The sequence below is a fragment of the Daktulosphaira vitifoliae genome, unplaced genomic scaffold (assembly GCF_025091365.1).
Source record: "Daktulosphaira vitifoliae isolate Bord-2020 unplaced genomic scaffold, ASM2509136v1 Scaffold_1, whole genome shotgun sequence".
Taxonomy (NCBI): Eukaryota; Metazoa; Arthropoda; class Insecta; order Hemiptera; family Phylloxeridae; genus Daktulosphaira; species Daktulosphaira vitifoliae.
The window spans coordinates 35,419,055-35,436,816 of NW_026099572.1; the positions used below are offsets into that span (position 1 = coordinate 35,419,055).

The window sequence follows — 17,762 nt, forward strand, 5'->3', positions numbered from 1 at the left end:
CTACTAATCAGGATATAATTAAAGAATAAGGAGTTAATGTTGCTTTTGAAATAATTAAATAATTCTTTTTTAAAAATTAAACACTCTCTATAGATTTACATTGAAGCGTTATTATGATTTTAATTACTGTCAGATATCATCTATAATTGTCCCCCAACTATATTACGTCCCCACTGAACCACTACCTCGTTGTGTCTACTGATTTAATAGTTAGATTATTTAAAAGTTTCTTTAAGCTAACCTTAGCAACTTCTATGTGGACTATATATATATTTGTAATTGTACTTAAATACTTTTTATTATTCAAATTTTAACACGCGTATTCTAAATACATTTAAAAATTATGTTATTTTTGGTAAATATTATAAATTCTTTGATGATTTGTTTCAAATACATATCGAGTGTTTTACAATTTTAATGACTTTCAAATATCAATTGATACTAANATGATTTGTTTCAAATACATATCGAGTGTTTTACAATTTTAATGACTTTCAAATATCAATTGATACTAATCTAAAAAAAATGTTTTAACTCTACTGCGCTGCATCACAGCTGTACTTTTATTTTGCATTAATAAAAACATTACAATGTTTAAAAAAATTATCTAATTTTTAGTTTTATTATGAATTTATCGCGTTTTAAATTAAATTTTCTTTACTGTATCACGGTAAAATATTTTTTTATATACTTATCCATATTCAATATTGACATACAGTAATTTTAAATATATTTTAAATCTTCAATGTTATTATTGCTCAATTTAAGTTGTTTATACGAAATTCGTTTAAAGTAATATATTACCTATTATAACTAGTAATTATGGGATCCTAACAATTTTATCTTTATCAATCATTTTAAGAACATTTATTATCACAATAAGTAACAGAATAAGCTGTTTGTGATAATTTTATGATTAGTATCTATAAAACTAAATAGTAATTGCTATGTTAAAATGTAATATTTTGATATTTTTTTATATTTTACTGAGATATATTTTCTTATTCGTTTGTTTCAAATACAAAATTAATTTTAACTGTTAAATATTTTTCGCTAATAATTTAAATGATAAAATCTCCAGAATTAATCATTAAAGTAATTGATTTCGAAGGGTATATTTTTGACAAGAAGTCTTTGTGGACTAGTATATTTATTTTTTTATTTAAACAAAAAATTATTGATTGAAAAGCTATTTCATATTTTCAAAAATAAAGATGAAGTGTATTAATTCTAAATGCTCATCAAAAAAAATTCTTAAGATTGTCCAACCTTTTGTCTGTGATTATTTCAAGTTACCATATAAACCTGATGACAAAGTATGTATAGATTGTCTAGAAAAAATAATCTTACACAACAGTAAGATGAAAAAACAACTCTCTAATAGACAGTGTGTTTTTGAAAACGAATTTGACAATGAAGATGACGTTTATGTTTTATTATCTGACGATGAAGTAAATGAAAATAGTAATGAAAGTTTAGTAGTTAATGATGAAACATGTAAAACACTTGCAGAAAATATAAACATTATTTTAAATGAAATAAAACCTTTAATTGATGACCAAACTCTTTTGTGTAAAGATCATTTAAATAAATTGAATGATAAAATGATAGACAATAAAAGTAAAATTGATAAACTAGCATATCAAGTTGATCAAGAACTAGAAGAAATTTATTCATTGTTATATAAAAATGAAGAAATAGTTTATAAACATGAAGAAGAAATAAATATCATAGATAATACTAATGCAACTTCTAATTTGAACACAATTACTCAACTGCCTGATGATTTACCTGAGGAAGGAGTTTTGAGAAGACGTTCATTAAAACGTGGTGAAAAAGTGTATGGTATGAAACTGTCACTTCTTCAGCCATGGTTTGAAGCTATTTCTAATACTGCAGCTAGTGAAAGTTATTTTAATGTTACATTTTGCATGAATGGTGAACAAACAAATTTAAGTTACAAAAATTTAGCATATTCACACATTTGTAAATCTCGATTTCCAGTAGGCACCCGTGTTATAGCTAAATTTACAGATGCTAATATAAAAATGACTAATAATTTCTATGCAGGAATAGTAGCTGAGCCTCCGAGCCATTTAAATGGCTATAGGTTAGTATAAAGCAATAACTTAAATAATTAATTGGTATAAAATTAATTTTTAATAAAATTCATCAAAAATAATATTTATAAACAATATTTAATATTGTGTACAAATATTTGTATATAGAAGCATATGAATTGTTTTATGATTAAAAAAAACGCAATTCAAAATTATTAATAATTGTGCAAGTGTTCAAAAATTTTGTATCAATATAAAACAGAAAAATCAAATAAAAAATTTCAATTTTGTTCTATTAGTTAATAAAAATCACAAATAAATAAATTTTATTATTATTATATTTACAACTTCGCTGCTATATGCCATTAGTATATATAAATATTATATAAGTATATAAAATTACAACTACTTAAATTCCCTTTAATAAAAATATAAATAAATATAAGACTTTTTTTATTATTTTTTTTTTTAACTTCAAAATGACCCTTTATAATATTTGCCTAAAATATTTTAATGAATTGCTAATCATTTTTATGACAATTACTTATTATGTATTGTCAGTAGTATAGCCTCTGTTGGTGTATGTATGATATTATATAGTACATATTATAGTTATAATACATTCCCATTCTATATATTAAAATTCTTGTAAATTATTAATTTGTCAATTGTTTTTAATTCATTTAAATTTTAGTAAAAAATTGCTTATAAGTGGCTAGTTTTTAATTTAAAAAAAAAAATAAAATATCACTCTTTTTCTTATTTGAGATAAATAATAAATAATATGGTTTTAGTATAGTAAAAAAATTAAAAAATTGTTTTAAACAAAAATTACAGAAAAATGATTATTGAAAGTTGTTAGTTAAGTTTGGGATAGATGTATTTATCATTTTAAACTTTTTTGAAAACCGTTAAATTGATACTTTGGAAAAAAAATTGAGTTATCTGGTTTTTGTATAGTCTTTCAATTAGACTTTATTTACCTAAAATTCTTGTATAAATTTTATTGATGAAATAATGAATTCCTTAACAAAATCTAATTCTAATTTTCTGAAAAATATTTGTTACAGGTATATGATTTTCTTTGATGATGGTTATGCACAATATGCCTATCATAAAAATATACGTTTAGTTTGTAGACAGTCTGAAGATGTTAGCAATGATGTCCATGAAAATATTAAAGAATTTATAAAAATTTACTTGGATAAATATCCTAATCGTGCTATGGTTAAGTTCAATAAAAAACAGCGTGTACGTACTGAATTAGACAATAAATGGTGGTTAGCTAAAGTAATAGACTTAGATGCTTCATTAGTAAAATTAAAGTTTTTAGATCTTAATTATAAACATGAAGAATGGATGTATCGCGGATCAAATAGATTGGCGCCAATACATAGTCAAATCGGAAGGAACAAACATAGATATAAAGCTTTAGCTAATGTAAATAAAACTTTAAATCGACCTTATGTAGAATTTGAATATTTCGGACAAAAAAAAGGAGATTATTTACCATGCCAAAAAAATGTTCATATAGGAAATCAGGGTTATGTTGAAAATATTCAAATACCTAATAACTGTGTAAAACCACTCACTTACAAACTTCATCAATGTAATTTATTTTGTACCTTATGGGTGAATTATGAAGTTTCTAAAACCAAATCAATGAGTGCTTTGAGTATTCCTTTACATTTTGGTTTCCAAAGATCTCTTATTAAAGTTAAAAATTCTGAAAATACAGTCATATATACAACACCATGTGGATCTAAAATGACAAACATAAAAGAAATGTACAAATATTTAAAAGATACTGAAAATAAAATGACAATAGATTTTTTTGATTTTAATCCCAACATTAATCCTTTGGCTGAATTTAAAAATGGAGAATGCATATTGTCAATTAGTGATGTTTCTTATGAATCAGAATTTAGACCAATAAGCTTGGTTAATACTTTAGATTCATCATCACCTCCATTTGTGACTTATATAACAAAACGTAAAGTAATGAAAGGTGTTAATTTATGCACAGATATAAAGTTTTTAACTTGTTGTGATTGCACTGATAATTGTGAAGATAAATCTAAATGTTCTTGTTGGCAACTTACTTTAAGTGGTCAGGAAGTATTACCTCATGTTTATAAAGATGACAAAATTGGTTATGTTTACAAGAAGTTGTACAAGTGTGTTCTTACAGGAATCTATGAATGTAATACAGCTTGTCAATGTTCAGACTCATGTTTAAACAGAGTTGTACAACAACCAATTATACATAAACTTCAAGTATTTCTGACTAAGAAAAAAGGTTGGGGAGTTAGAACATTGAACGACATTCCTCAAGGTAGCTTTATATCCACATATGTTGGTCACTTATCCACGGATAATGATGCAGAAGTTGATGGAATCACTTATGGTGATGAATATTTAGCAAATTTAGATCATATTGAAGCTGTTGAAAACTATAAAGAAGATTATGAGAGTGATGTTCCCCCAGAAGATGAAATCAGTGATGAAACTTCTTGTAGTTCTGATGAAGATTTTCGCCCTACTCCTAAAGTAATAAAAAATATGAGCTTGTATGGTTGTGAGATGTCTTTAAGAAATGCTCAAAATGCTAATACAGAAAAAGACGGTACTCATAGATTATCCAAATTAAATACTAAACAGTTAGTCAAAGAAAAACAAAAATCAATACGCAGTTATTTTGGTGATGATGATATATATATTTTGGACGCCAAAACAAGTGGAAATGTGGGACGTTTTTTTAATCATTCTTGTGAACCTAATACGTTTGTACAAAATGTTTTTGTAGATACACATGACTTGAGATTTCCTTGGGTGGCTTGTTTTGCAAATTCATTTATTCCAGCTGGTACAGAGCTTACATGGGACTACAATTATGATATTGGAAATGTTACAGGGAAAATTTTAATGTGTAACTGTGAATCAAAAAAGTGTAGAGGAAGACTGTTGTAGTTATTTAAACTACTTATTAGATTATTTATTTTTTTTACTATCAAAATTATGTTTTAAATTACAGAGTTTAATTTTTATTTATTAATATATATAATTGCAGAATTACAAAACAAAAATGATTTAGTACTGAATAAAATTTGATACAAATAGAAACACATACCTTTTCCTTTTAATTCATCCTGTTCAAAAATAAAATTTACATTAATTTGAGCAAGGTTAGATTTTTAGAAAGGGCGTAGAGTGCATAAAATACTCCATCCACCAATAAAGTTAAAATTCCAGCCAAATATTTAAAAAAAGAAGTTTAATTAAGTATACTTAATGGGCTAGCTGTTTTTTTTATAAAGTAAATAAAACTTGCTTAATTTTTTTGTATTGATGACATTATATATTTGTTTCTAAAAAATGATAAGTTATGAAATTTCGAAAAAAATTCTGTTAAAATTAAGATAAATCTAATCATGGTTGCTAAAAATTAAAAAAATTTTAATTCGCCTAATATCCATGATATTTATAATGGTTCAAAAAAAAAGTCTTAAATAAACAAAACTTCAAATATTTTCTCAGCTTCGAATATAATCTATATTTTACATAATTTTAATATGACATGTCTTTTTTATGTCTGTCGCCATTTTTACTACTCTCATGGGACCGATTTCTTTTAAAGGTGCGTTAAAAGATTACAAATCATAACAAATAGAAAACATTGTCCTCAAAAATTGAAAAAAAAATCCTGTTTCTCTATAAATGACGGAAATCTTCAAAAAAAATTGTAATTTTTAAAATCGGTAAATTTCGAAATTTTTAAATTGTCATAACTTTTTTAAATAAAACGTATTGTACGGACGCAGCTAATCAAAAAAATGTTATATAAATAGCAATAAAGAGACCGGCCGTTGTTTTTCTGATAAGTAACCAGTGACATAACATACGAGCTCGCGCGAGTACATACTGTTTAACTTATATATACGTATCTTTTTAATACAGTCCACTATATAAAAAGCCATAACTATTGAGTTCGTTATTAAACAAATAAGACTCGTGAGAATGAATAACCTTTCCTCAGCTTAACACGTATCAAGACAATTTTTCTTTTTATAAATACCTTTGGTGATTCTTTTTTGTTTTATATATTGTCTTAATCTGACCCTTACCTATCCATAGAGGAGGTTCAAAATAAGAACTTATGAAATACTTTTTGCGGAAATACTCCAAGCTTCAAAGATATGTTAGTTTAAAGCATATTTTACGTACTATAAGTTAAAAAAATATTTATCCTGACACTTTATGTTTATATATAAATTGTAGTTCAAAAACATGCTATTTTTGTGTTAAAATTTTCGATTATATATTTTTTACTTTAAATCGTCATAACTTTTGAAAAATGTATGCATTATAATAATTTTTTTGTAATAATTGTAAATGGTATATGCATATCCCTTTTATTCGATATACTTTTTTACTTTAATTTCAAATACTGTGCAAAGAGGAGGCTACAGTGATGGGGTAACCGATTTTCGTAAATATTATGTGAATGTAATTTACATCAAGTAATTTATAAGTATAATATACGAATAAATACTTAAATATAGTAATTAAATTTAGTATAAAATTAATATCGAATAATTTAGTATTGTAAATTTTACAAAAAAAAGTATTAAGTTGAAGTATACAGAATAATTTTATTATTATCTACTCGATTTCTCTTAAAATAATTTTTATGTTAAGAAAATTATGTTTGGTATATTTTAATTTTATGTGTTTTACAATTTATTAATTATTACTTTTTTCATAATTCATCCTTTATGCCTTATGAAGGTGTCATCTTTGTTTTTTTCTTTGCTGCGCTCTTACTTAACTCTATAATTTAAAATGTTAATAAATTCAACTAACATTTTTATTAAAAAAAAAATTGTGTATAGTTTAGCATGAATACAAAGATACTTTATAAATAGTTAATAAATTATCATTATTCTACCATTTATTACAAATAACTATCAATGTTTAAATTTCATGCCTAAATGCATGCATTAAACTCATTTTTATTTTGGCTTACCTGTAAAGTGACAAAAATATAATATATGACCTTTTTTCTTAAAATTGTTGATAAATAATTAAACTTAAAAAGTATACATACATCACTTATCTATTTATTAATTAATTAAAAACAAATATTTATTGTTCTATAATTTTTATATTTAGTCTTTTGGATTTAAAAATACATTATATGGCAATCAAAAAAAATATATCTACATACATTTATATAAATTATATGATTCTACAAAAAAATTGTAGAATTTAGAAGTTTTGCATTAAATATATGAATTTAATTATATCATTAATATTTATTATCAACATAGAATGATGATAATGGTCACATAAAGTAACTAATTAGTTATCACAAATAGAGAACGAGTCACATTAATAATATTATACTTAATAAAGTACACTATAAAATATATTTTTGGGCATTTAACAAAAATATATAAGTCTTGAGTATAAAAATATAAATATAAAATACTGATAAGGCTTTGTTTATTTATGTTAAGGTTTGAATGCATCATTAGATTATTTTAATTATCTATAAACAACTATATACTTAGTCAAACAAAATTTTTAATAAATAATCTAAATAAGTAAGTCTTAAATATCACTTTTTACTATGAAAGAAATTCACTGAAAGATGATCTTCTTGAGGGTGCTGCTTGTAATGGTATAGTAGAATCTTGGTGTTGACCTTGAGTAGGAAGATCAAGTAATGTAATTGGCGAAAACCTTACTCTAGCTGTTGACGTAGAAGCAGAACTTTCTCTAGCTGACATGTAGCTGCTATCATCACTAGTCAAACTATCTGGTGGTGTTAAATTTGCTGGTGAGACTAAAAGAAACAGATNATCTGGTGGTGTTAAATTTGCTGGTGAGACTAAAAGAAAAAGAAAATACTTAGAAATTCTGTTAATATATTATTCAACTTAAAAAAAATTCTAACCAGGACTTGATGAACCAACTCCAGTCTGGCGGCTACCATATATAGTTTTTTTTAAACTCGATCTCAACCTTGAAGGAGCATTAGGCTAGAAATTATCACATTAAATTATTAATATGCAGTATTATTTTAATTTCAAAACATTAATATGTACATATTTCATTAATAAACAAATTAATTTTTGTCATAGATTAAAAAAAAAGACTTAAGTAATATTATATTTGATTTATACAATTGACACAAAGTAAATTGTTAAATTAAAAATAAATAAAATTAACCCAACACTACAAAAAGCATTTGAAGAAAATCTGCAAATATGTGTATTTTGAAAAAATCAACATTAATTAACTATAAGTAATCAATTATAACTTTTTAATTATTTTTTTAAATAAATTTCAGACCTTAAAATTAAAAATTAGTTTATAACCTAATTTGATAAAAACTATACTATTATTGATAAATTTATAAAAATAGATAATTAATGAAAATACCTCTAGTGCAGCTGATCGTTCAAATGGCATAGGATTTTCTTGGGTAAAATAATTAGAATAATCACCAGCTCGTCTCAAGTATGGTAGAGATAATGATGTGTCACTTATATTTCTTTGGTTGTATTCTTCAGGTTCTAATACAAATGTAGGGTTTCCGCCTCCACAATGGTAACGCTCTTGACTTTTAAGATTTATTGACTTTAAGTTTAAATTATTTACAGAAGGGTTATCATACGCATATAAAACATTATTTTCATATTCATATTTATTTTCATTTCCACAATCACTAGACAATTGCCGATATCCTAAAATCATAAAAATGATTATATAGTTAATTATTTAATAGTTCCAACTATAAAACATCTGTAAGTATAAAAAGTCTTATGAAANATCACTAGACAATTGCCGATATCCTAAAATCATAAAAATGATTATATAGTTAATTATTTAATAGTTCCAACTATAAAACATCTGTAAGTATAAAAAATCTTATGGAATGTATTATAAGATTATATGAATCTAATAATGTAAATTTTTATAGAAATTAATAATTGCACAAATATTTATTTAAAACATTGATAAAAATTTATTCTATAGTTTAAATAAAATAAGTAAATTTTTTTAATAAAATAAAAGTTAAAAATTATTAAAAAGTTAAGAGTGTTAAATGATCTAACGAAGTAAAATCATCAATTAGAAAATTAATAATCCGCATTAATATGTAAAAATAACTCCATATGTAGGATAATTATAATAACAACTATTCATATTTTAAAAAGTTTCCATTTGCAAATTTTATATATATATTACTAAAAATAATATTAAAATACTAAAAAACATTAACTTACTAGTGGGTGAAATAAAATCTGCTTTTCTACAATAAGCACTAAAATTATGACCATAAAATATCTAAAAAAATGAAATGAATCTTTTACAAATTAATTTTCCTACCACAATCAAATTATGAGTACATACATCACTGTTATCTTTACTAGATTTTCTTTTAGGGGAAGATCTAGATTTTTTCCTTGATCTACTAGAACGATGTTGAGGACTATCTGTAAATCTTAAAGGTTTAGTTTCATAACTGTGTGTTAAAGGCAAACGGAGATGTCTACTTGGTCCATGATAAGTATTATGCTTATGGGCTAAAAAAAATATAATTATAAAAAATATACAATTAATGTAAGCTTTAAAATAAATACAATGTGTTGATGATTGTTCACAGTCAGTTGAAGTCAAACACACACGAGACCCTGTTTCAGAAGTCCATGGTTCCAATTGATTGAGACTACAACAAAATTTATATTAAATTTAATTAATTATTCTCAAATTAGTCAGTAAAATAATTAAGTTACCTAGAATGTGAAAAATTTGATGAGCTAGTCTTAATGTCCATACCTATTACAAAACTGGCTAACAATGAACCAGCTTTATGTAACAAATTTTCTACAAGTGTAGATTTAGTGGAAGCAGTCTTAGATGATGTACCTACAGTTTGAGGGCTAGGTGACAAACTATCATTTTCTGAATAATTTTTATTCCACATTATATTTGAATCATCATTTATCCAATCACCAATCATAGGTCCGCTATAATCTGCAGAGTAAAGTATTTATCATTAAATGTTTATTAAAAAATAAATATGTATTAAAGATTGACAAAAATANAATGTTTATTAAAAAATAAATAGGTATTAAAGATTGACAAAAAATAGCTGTTTATTCTATAAGATAGTTTTAGTTTTTAATTAAATAATAAGAAATAAATTAAACATTAATAATAAAATACTTTTAAAGAATTATGAGTTTATTTCATAAAAACATGAGTAAACATATTACTTTCAGAAAAATACTCTTTAAAAAAAATTATTGTTTTATTATTACTAGTTGACGATTAAAATGGAAATTGAGTACATTTTCTCAGTACAATGATAATAGTTAATAGTATTAAAATTTTAATATTTGGATTCGGATTGTTATCAATTTGTTACAATCTAAAAAAATATAATAATACATGCAATTTTACTAATTTTACAATAAGCTTTAAAAATTAAACATGCACAATAGTTTACTCTAATAAATAGTAATAATAATCTATAACACATTATTATTATTATTAGATTTTAAATTAAGCAAATTGTAATAGCAAATGTTTACTTACCATATGTAATACTTATACTCATATGTAATGAGTCCAATACTAAAATCTGTATTACATAACAAAATTATTTTACTACTTTACTATTTTACTATCTAATAAAACTATTTTCAAAACTCAATTAGTGGTATTTTCTTTATTTTTATAATTTTTTATTTTTTTATTTTCCCAGTATAAATTATATGTAACAGTATTTTAAATAATATTTATAATAAAATATAAGTTGTATAATGTACTAGATTTCTTCAAATATTTCAAGTTTTAAATAAATATATTACTCTTAATTCTAGAAAATATTATGAGCATATTTTTATACTATTATTAAAAATTAACAATACTTAAAAAAAATGGAGCAAATTATTTCCATAATTGCACTAAAGCCTAATACGTTGGTCAAATGGTACAAGTATTGAAAAATGTAAATGTAAACAATAAAAGTAATAGCCAATAGGCTTATGTCTAAAAATGACAAACAGAATTTTGTGTATTATTAATTTTGGAATGTGTGCCCCTATTTTTTTAATAGTAAACTATAATATAATAAACATATCAACAGTCAAGCGGTGCTTCAAAGCACAAAATAATAAGCTTCAATTTGAAATAATAATAATAAAAATAAAAATGTTAACAATTAATAACAATTGAAAAGTAAATATATGGAATTTTCAAACCAGAACCATTATTAATTATTGATGAATGTTGTTTTAATTTTTTTACCCCGCCACCAAAAAATGATTTATGTAATAAGAGGTTAAGGGGTTAAAATAATAAGTTTAGGATGCAAATATTATAGACTTAGGGTCTCGTCGTCACCAATGTTCTGTAGGCTGGTACCTATTTCTTGTAATGCAGCAAAATTCGAACGCACTGATGTTGGATGTTTTTCTAGATTAGGTGCTGAACGCGACCATCCTTTTATAGTTGAAGAAGTTGGTGATGACTGATATGACGGACTTCCACAAATAATTTGTACACGTTCACGCTGGTGTAATGTACTTGGACCCCATGTTTTTCCTTTTATTCCATCAGCTGGAACTGCAAAATAATCATCAAGAAGGACATAAGAATATGTTGTAATTCTTTTTGGATAAACTTTACAATGATAAAAATTACAATTTTATCTTCAAAATTTGAATAAAGCATTATGAAAATGCATAATTATAAAACCAGCCAAATTTATTCCAACAAAAAAAGTAATCCCAAAAAACAAATCACAAAAAAGAATACAAAAATATCTTTTGGATAATTAATAAATCAAGTTATAGAATGCTTATTTTAAAAAAATAGGAAAATCTTTTTTTAATTCAAATATGTTGAAAATAAAAATATAACATAGCAACAAAAATAGTTCTTTTAAATAATAAAATTAGTAGAAAATTTCACACAATGTTAATAAACAAAAAATATAAAACTGCAATAACGAGAAAAAAATTCATAAAGATTAAAAGCTTGAAAAAAACTGCAATTTTATTTTTATTAGTTTTTTTTTACTATAGATTTTTGTAAAACTGAAAATAATTTTTGTGTTAACTGATTTAGTGTTTGATACTTGATTATTGGAAATAAAAAATACCAACTAAATTATGAAATAATTGTCGTACCTCAAATCTAATCACAACATTATCTCAATTTAATTGCTTTAAAAAATTCACCTATATATTGTAGACAATAGAAAAATATTTATTATTTGTTATCTTGGGTAATTCTTAGATATTTTACTTCATGTAAAACAGAGAAGATTTAATAATATACTCATTTAACATTAATATATTATGAATTTAAAACCTGTTTGTTTTCTAAAAAGTCCTCTGTTAAAAGAGCATAAAAATACTAATAATTTATTAACATATACATTTTTATTCATTATTAAATATTTAAAATCAGTAATATCTAGTAAATAACATTTATTATATATATTGAGATATTGTTATTAATGTGGCACTGTGTTATGTATAGAATTGAGTATTTAAAAAATAATTGATTAAAATATATAAATCTTTAAATGTTAAAATATAAAAGGTAATTAATAGTTTTAAATTGTGTTCAACTTTTCAAATTACTTAAATATTAAAAATTAATAAAAATTAACTAGTTAAAAATCACAAATATGAATCAAAATAAAATAAACAATCAGTTTAAAACATATAAAACATTGTATACAAAAATATGTAAATACAGTAAATTCTACTTTCAACAGACACTCTAATAGACAGAAACCTATTTTAAATGGGGAAAATACAACAGTTCTAGTTTTTTTTTTATAGAATAAAATTAACCTCTATTAAATGAAAATCTTCTTTTAAAAAAAAAATTTAATTCAAAGTGTTTCCATTGAAAGGATGTTTCACTGTAGTATAAAATGAGCAAAGTGTGCATATATAAAAATAAACACATAGTTTTAAATATATAAACAAATATTAAGAAATTTCAGTAGTAATAAATTTATGTAGTTTCTTAATTATAACTTGTAGTATTCATGTTAATAAATTTTCTAATTAAAAACTCTGTTATTGGAGATGTTATTACCCTAGATGATGTTATTTATAATTAAAAATCTCTAAAAATATAAACAATAAAACGGGGTTCCTAGAATATATTTAAATAAATGTTAAATTAATAAATATTAAAACTTCAGTATTGAAGTAATATTATTTAGAGTATTTAATATAGATTTAAAAAAATAAAAAATATATTTTTTTTTATTATTTATAATCAATTCATCAAAATTGATTTTTCTCATTGATATATTAAATATGAGGTTCAATTTTTTTGATAGGAAAAACTGAACAACATATAGTCATTCAGTTTAAATAACATAGTTAAAATCACATTTTCAAAAAAATTTTTAACCAACACCATTTATTCATGACCACACATCTATAAAACAGTTATAAAGATCTATTATTAAATAGATCAAAATAATAAAAATGAGCATACCTTAATAATCTTGAAATAATGGCCTAACATCACTAACTTTCATTAACTTAAACTTCCAATAAAAGTGGATGTTAATTTTTTATTCTAATAATATTTGTGAATAACGAAAATTAAAACCATATTTTCATTATAATTTAACTTATTTTTGAATCAAATAAAATCATCATCAATTGCAAAAATTCAACAAACCTGCAATTTGCAATGCATAATTCAACTATGCATATAATAAAATGAACTAAAAACAAGAAAATCTATATTATTTCCTTCCTAATAAATTTTGAACAAGAATAATTTAATAGCATACAACTAAAAAAAATAAATTTAATTGTTAATGTTTTTTTAAGTTCCTAACAATTAATCCTTATACAATCCAGTATAATAATTAATCCTTAAACTTAAAAAAATGATGGAAAACTACCTACAAAATAACTTAAGTATTAATATTTTCTATCATTGGAGCGTTTGACATATAATGTAAATTAAAATTATAAATCACTAAAATCTAAAGTAATATAGTTGGATGTTAATAATAAAATAATATAATTTTATAAAAACACTACAACTTAAACTGCTTTTATTAATACATAGCAAACTATTAAAAATAAAATTATAACTTACGTGCAATAGCTCTCAGTCTAGGAATGTTAGGAGAACCAGGGGGACTATTGGGACCAGATGTATCACGGTTTTTCCTATCTCCAGTATGTTGTACGGTGATTGTATGTCGGAAGTCTATATAATATATAAAATGTATGTTCAATACTTTTCTAATAAAATGCACTCTCACAAATTTAAATTATTACCTGATGGAGAACTAATAGGTAATTGATTTGGTTCTTTTTTTAACATTTTTAGCAAACTTGACTTTTTAAAATGACCACGTCGTTTATTTGGAGTAGGAATAGCTGGTGATGCTTGTTGTTGTTGCATGATAATATTTAATTCCCACTTTAGTAACTCCATTTCACGTGCTTCCAAATCTCTTTCTCTTTGCTTCAGATGTTTTTCTGCAATTTGTTGTTGTACTTGAGCTCTAGTCAGTTCTTCTTCACGACATCTCAACTCCTAGAAAAAATATTTGTATAAAATTTAATTAAAAAATTACTATACACACACTAACTTACTTCTTCTTTAGACATAAAATCCTTTAGCAAGCATTAAAAATTAAATAATTATGGTTAAAAATTAAGCATTAAACAATTAATTAGTAATTTATATTTTTAACAATAACAAAAATTGTCACCTTTTCTTTCATACGCAATCCATTCAGAACTTGTTCAATTTCGACTTTCCAAACATCCTGTAATGTATGAAATGACTCATGTGGTGTTTTAGTAAAGGCTGAGTGGACAATATCATCTAATGATTTTAAAATATCTTCAAAACTAGGCCTCATATGAGAATCTGAATGCCAGCAAGCTGAAAATTAATAGTTGGAAAATTAATTTTCTTAATAACAAAATTAATTCCTAAAATACCATACCTTCCATAAGTTCTCTAAAGGGATGTGGACAAGTTGATGGAATAGGAAGAGTAAGTTTATTCACTGCAACACCATAAGCAACTGCTAATGCATCTATTCCTTTATAAGGTGTTTCACCAGTAAGAAGTTCCCATAACAAAACGCCGTAGCTAAATAAAAATTAAATTAATTGTTTTACACTAAACAATATATTAATATATTAAAAATTGAAGTGCGCAATTAAAATTAAAAACACAAATTTTATTAATCAAAGGACAAATAATGGATGTATGAAATTGGATTTTATATTAAGATTATATAGTTGGTAAAATAACATTAAATATTTTGCTTACCTCCAAACATCACTAGCTTTTGAAAATGTAGATTTTTTTATTACTTCAGGTGCCATCCATGCATATGTTCCAGCAGCTGACATGTTAGTTGTTTTATAAACTTCTCTTGCTAAACCAAAATCAGTAATCTTCAAAGTTTTAAATTGAAAATCATTATTTTCTATCGGTTCATTCAACAGCACTAAATACAAATATATATTACTAGTTTAAAAGTTAAACTTTTAAAAATTATAGAATATTTCAACAATATTTCATAATATATTCTTTAAGAAATTAATAAACATCAAGTGATTAAGTGGTCTTAAACATTTAAAGATGTTTTTTTTATTTATGTCCTTAAAATATCTATAAAATATAAAAGAATAAGTTTACATTACAAATTTATGTAATTTTATTGTAAGTTTTTAAAATTGTAAATAGTTTTTATGAAAACTACAAATTAAATTTTTATTCAAAATGATCTTGATTATCACAAGGTTTTATGAATTTAAAGGCATTTGTTATTAAGGTTTCATTTGGATTCATAAAACTTTTAATATCTAAAACAAATTCTTTATACTTATAGATTATATTAGTTATATATAGATAGATATAACATATAATATATCATATTTATTGATTCAATATACTTAAAATAATATATTTAATAAAAAAAAACAGAGTGACTTCAGAAATGAATGAAAAGTTAGAGTTTTTAATCTTTTAAAATTCTTCATTTATTTTTATTTTGATGTCACATTCATAATGTTAATAAATATTTGTTTTCTGGAAAATTCTCTATAATAATAAGATAAAAATATTTATAACTCACATAAACATATTCTTAATCTTTGCAAATTTTAATTTCTCAACAAATAATATAGTATCAAAAATTGTGATATTGCAGTAGGATATAATTTAGATATTTTCTTTATTATAAAAATTATTGGCAACATTTAATTACAATCAGATAAAAAAATTATTTAGTTAAAAACTCAGTGGCGTTTGTTCACTGGAAGTGTTCATTCATTGGTATTGTTACCCTTTAAGAAAACTATTTTAGGCAAACCATTCATAATTTCAAGACTTTCATTAGAAACCCTGGATTGAGAGATAATCTTAGTAGATCATTTTTTTAAAAGTTTTAACTATTTAATAGGTTAATATAACATGAAAATTATTTGACTTATTTACCATTAGATGATTTTAAATCGCGATGAATTAGTGATATTGGAGCACCATTATGTAAGTAATTCATTCCTCTAGCTATTTGAATTGCCCAATCAACTAGAACATCTGGTCGAATCTTTCTTCCCATCAAAACTCGATTTAATGACCCTCCCCTAGCATATTCCATCACTAAACATAAATTTGGCACTTGCAAACATACTCCTAACATAGATACAATATTTTCATGATCTAATAACCAAAAAAGGTTAGCTTCTTGTTTCACATTTTTCACTGTTTCACTAATATCTTCATCTGGATCTTGACGAGCTGCTTTAACAGCAACTTCTTTATTATTCCAATACCCACGATAGACTTTACCAAAACCACCAACTCCAATAACTTCTTCAAGTTCAAGTTCACTGAAGCCAATTTCAGTAATATGGACATTACCAATAAGAGAAGGAACGTTTTCTAATATATTGTTTTCGGTGACAAAATTTGCTGGGAATATACCTACTTTATCACCGAGTTTACCAGTCCACCATCCTTCATCTCCTGATATCTTTGCATCAGTTGAAAGAACTTCAACAATATCACCTCGTTTTAAACTTAACTCATCTTCTCCTTGAGCTTCGTAATTGTAAATTGCAGTCCATAATGGTAAATTTGTTGGTGGTTGAGTAGGACATTTATTTTTTTGATATGACGATGTATTTACATACGTTGTATTTGGGCTATGAAATTTTGAACGTGACGGAGAATAAGGGTTGCGCAATTTGGAGTTGACAAAACCTGGACCAAGGTGTTCCATGGACGCCAAAGCCGGAGGCATTCGTTATAGTTGTTATCTGATTTCTAAAACACTTTGACGACGGTAAAAATCTTTCACCATAATTTTTCATTCAACTTTTAACAAATTTACTAAATATTATTTACTATCTTATCAGGGTGATATCTAAAATACTTAATTTTCTCAATTTTTATGTAAAAACTATAGTCTTGTAACTGATGTAAATGTAAAAGTTATTTTTAATAAAAGAAACAAGGTTCACAATAATATAGTCAAAAATTATTTTCAATAAATATGAAATAGCTACAAATCAGTCATTAACTACAATTGTCTGTTCTCATCAATTTTCATTTTTCGTCGCCATTTTGAATTTTAAAATCCTGTTATCTCCATAAACTTGTACA

The 17,762-nt window shown here is 24.0% G+C and overlaps 2 protein-coding genes across 3 annotated transcripts; one reads left to right on the forward strand and one right to left on the reverse strand.

Moving 5' to 3' along the window:
• Positions 1-984: 984 nt before the first annotated feature.
• On the forward strand, positions 985-5,311 carry LOC126893854 (histone-lysine N-methyltransferase eggless-like). Its single transcript, XM_050664376.1, has 2 exons — positions 985-2,110; positions 3,131-5,311. The coding sequence occupies exons 1-2, from the start codon at positions 1,215-1,217 to the stop codon at positions 5,028-5,030; spliced, it is 2,796 nt and encodes a 931-aa protein (XP_050520333.1). The 5' UTR covers positions 985-1,214; the 3' UTR covers positions 5,031-5,311.
• A 2,029-nt stretch (positions 5,312-7,340) lies between these two features.
• On the reverse strand, positions 7,341-17,717 carry LOC126893851 (mitogen-activated protein kinase kinase kinase 10-like). Of its 2 annotated transcripts, XM_050664373.1 has the most exons (15): positions 16,593-17,717; positions 15,420-15,600; positions 15,088-15,236; positions 14,848-15,023; positions 14,729-14,749; positions 14,408-14,669; positions 14,223-14,336; positions 11,502-11,702; positions 9,866-10,106; positions 9,713-9,798; positions 9,483-9,655; positions 9,356-9,416; positions 8,508-8,812; positions 8,020-8,104; positions 7,341-7,908 (listed from the first exon to the last, which is right to left on the reverse strand). In XM_050664373.1, the coding sequence occupies exons 1-15, from the start codon at positions 17,398-17,400 to the stop codon at positions 7,691-7,693; spliced, it is 3,081 nt and encodes a 1,026-aa protein (XP_050520330.1). In that variant the 5' UTR covers positions 17,401-17,717; the 3' UTR covers positions 7,341-7,690. The 2 variants fall into 2 exon arrangements, with proteins under 2 accessions (XP_050520330.1, XP_050520331.1); XM_050664374.1 differs by lacking the exon at positions 14,729-14,749 and having other exon boundaries at positions 7,380-7,908; positions 16,593-17,716.
• Between the last annotated feature and the right edge of the window lie 45 nt (positions 17,718-17,762).

What these genes read in the sequence shown, in the direction of transcription:
- LOC126893854 (XM_050664376.1), top strand. Translation starts at nt 1,215, where the DNA reads ATGAAGTGTATTAATTCTAAATGCTCATCAAAAAAAATTCTTAAGATT. An exon ending in AGCCATTTAAATGGCTATAG is followed by an intron (nt 2,111 to 3,130) that starts GTTAGTATAAAG and finishes TATTTGTTACAG; the next exon opens with GTATATGATTTTCTTTGATG.
- LOC126893851 (XM_050664373.1), bottom strand. Translation starts at nt 17,400, where the DNA reads ATGCCTCCGGCTTTGGCGTCCATGGAACACCTTGGTCCAGGTTTTGTC. An exon ending in ATTTTATGTCTAAAGAAGAA is followed by an intron (nt 14,670 to 14,728) that starts GTAAGTTAGTGT and finishes TATTTTTTCTAG; the next exon opens with GAGTTGAGATGTCGTGAAGA. An exon ending in TGCTGCATTACAAGAAATAG is followed by an intron (nt 10,107 to 11,501) that starts GTACCAGCCTAC and finishes TTTACTCTGCAG; the next exon opens with ATTATAGCGGACCTATGATT.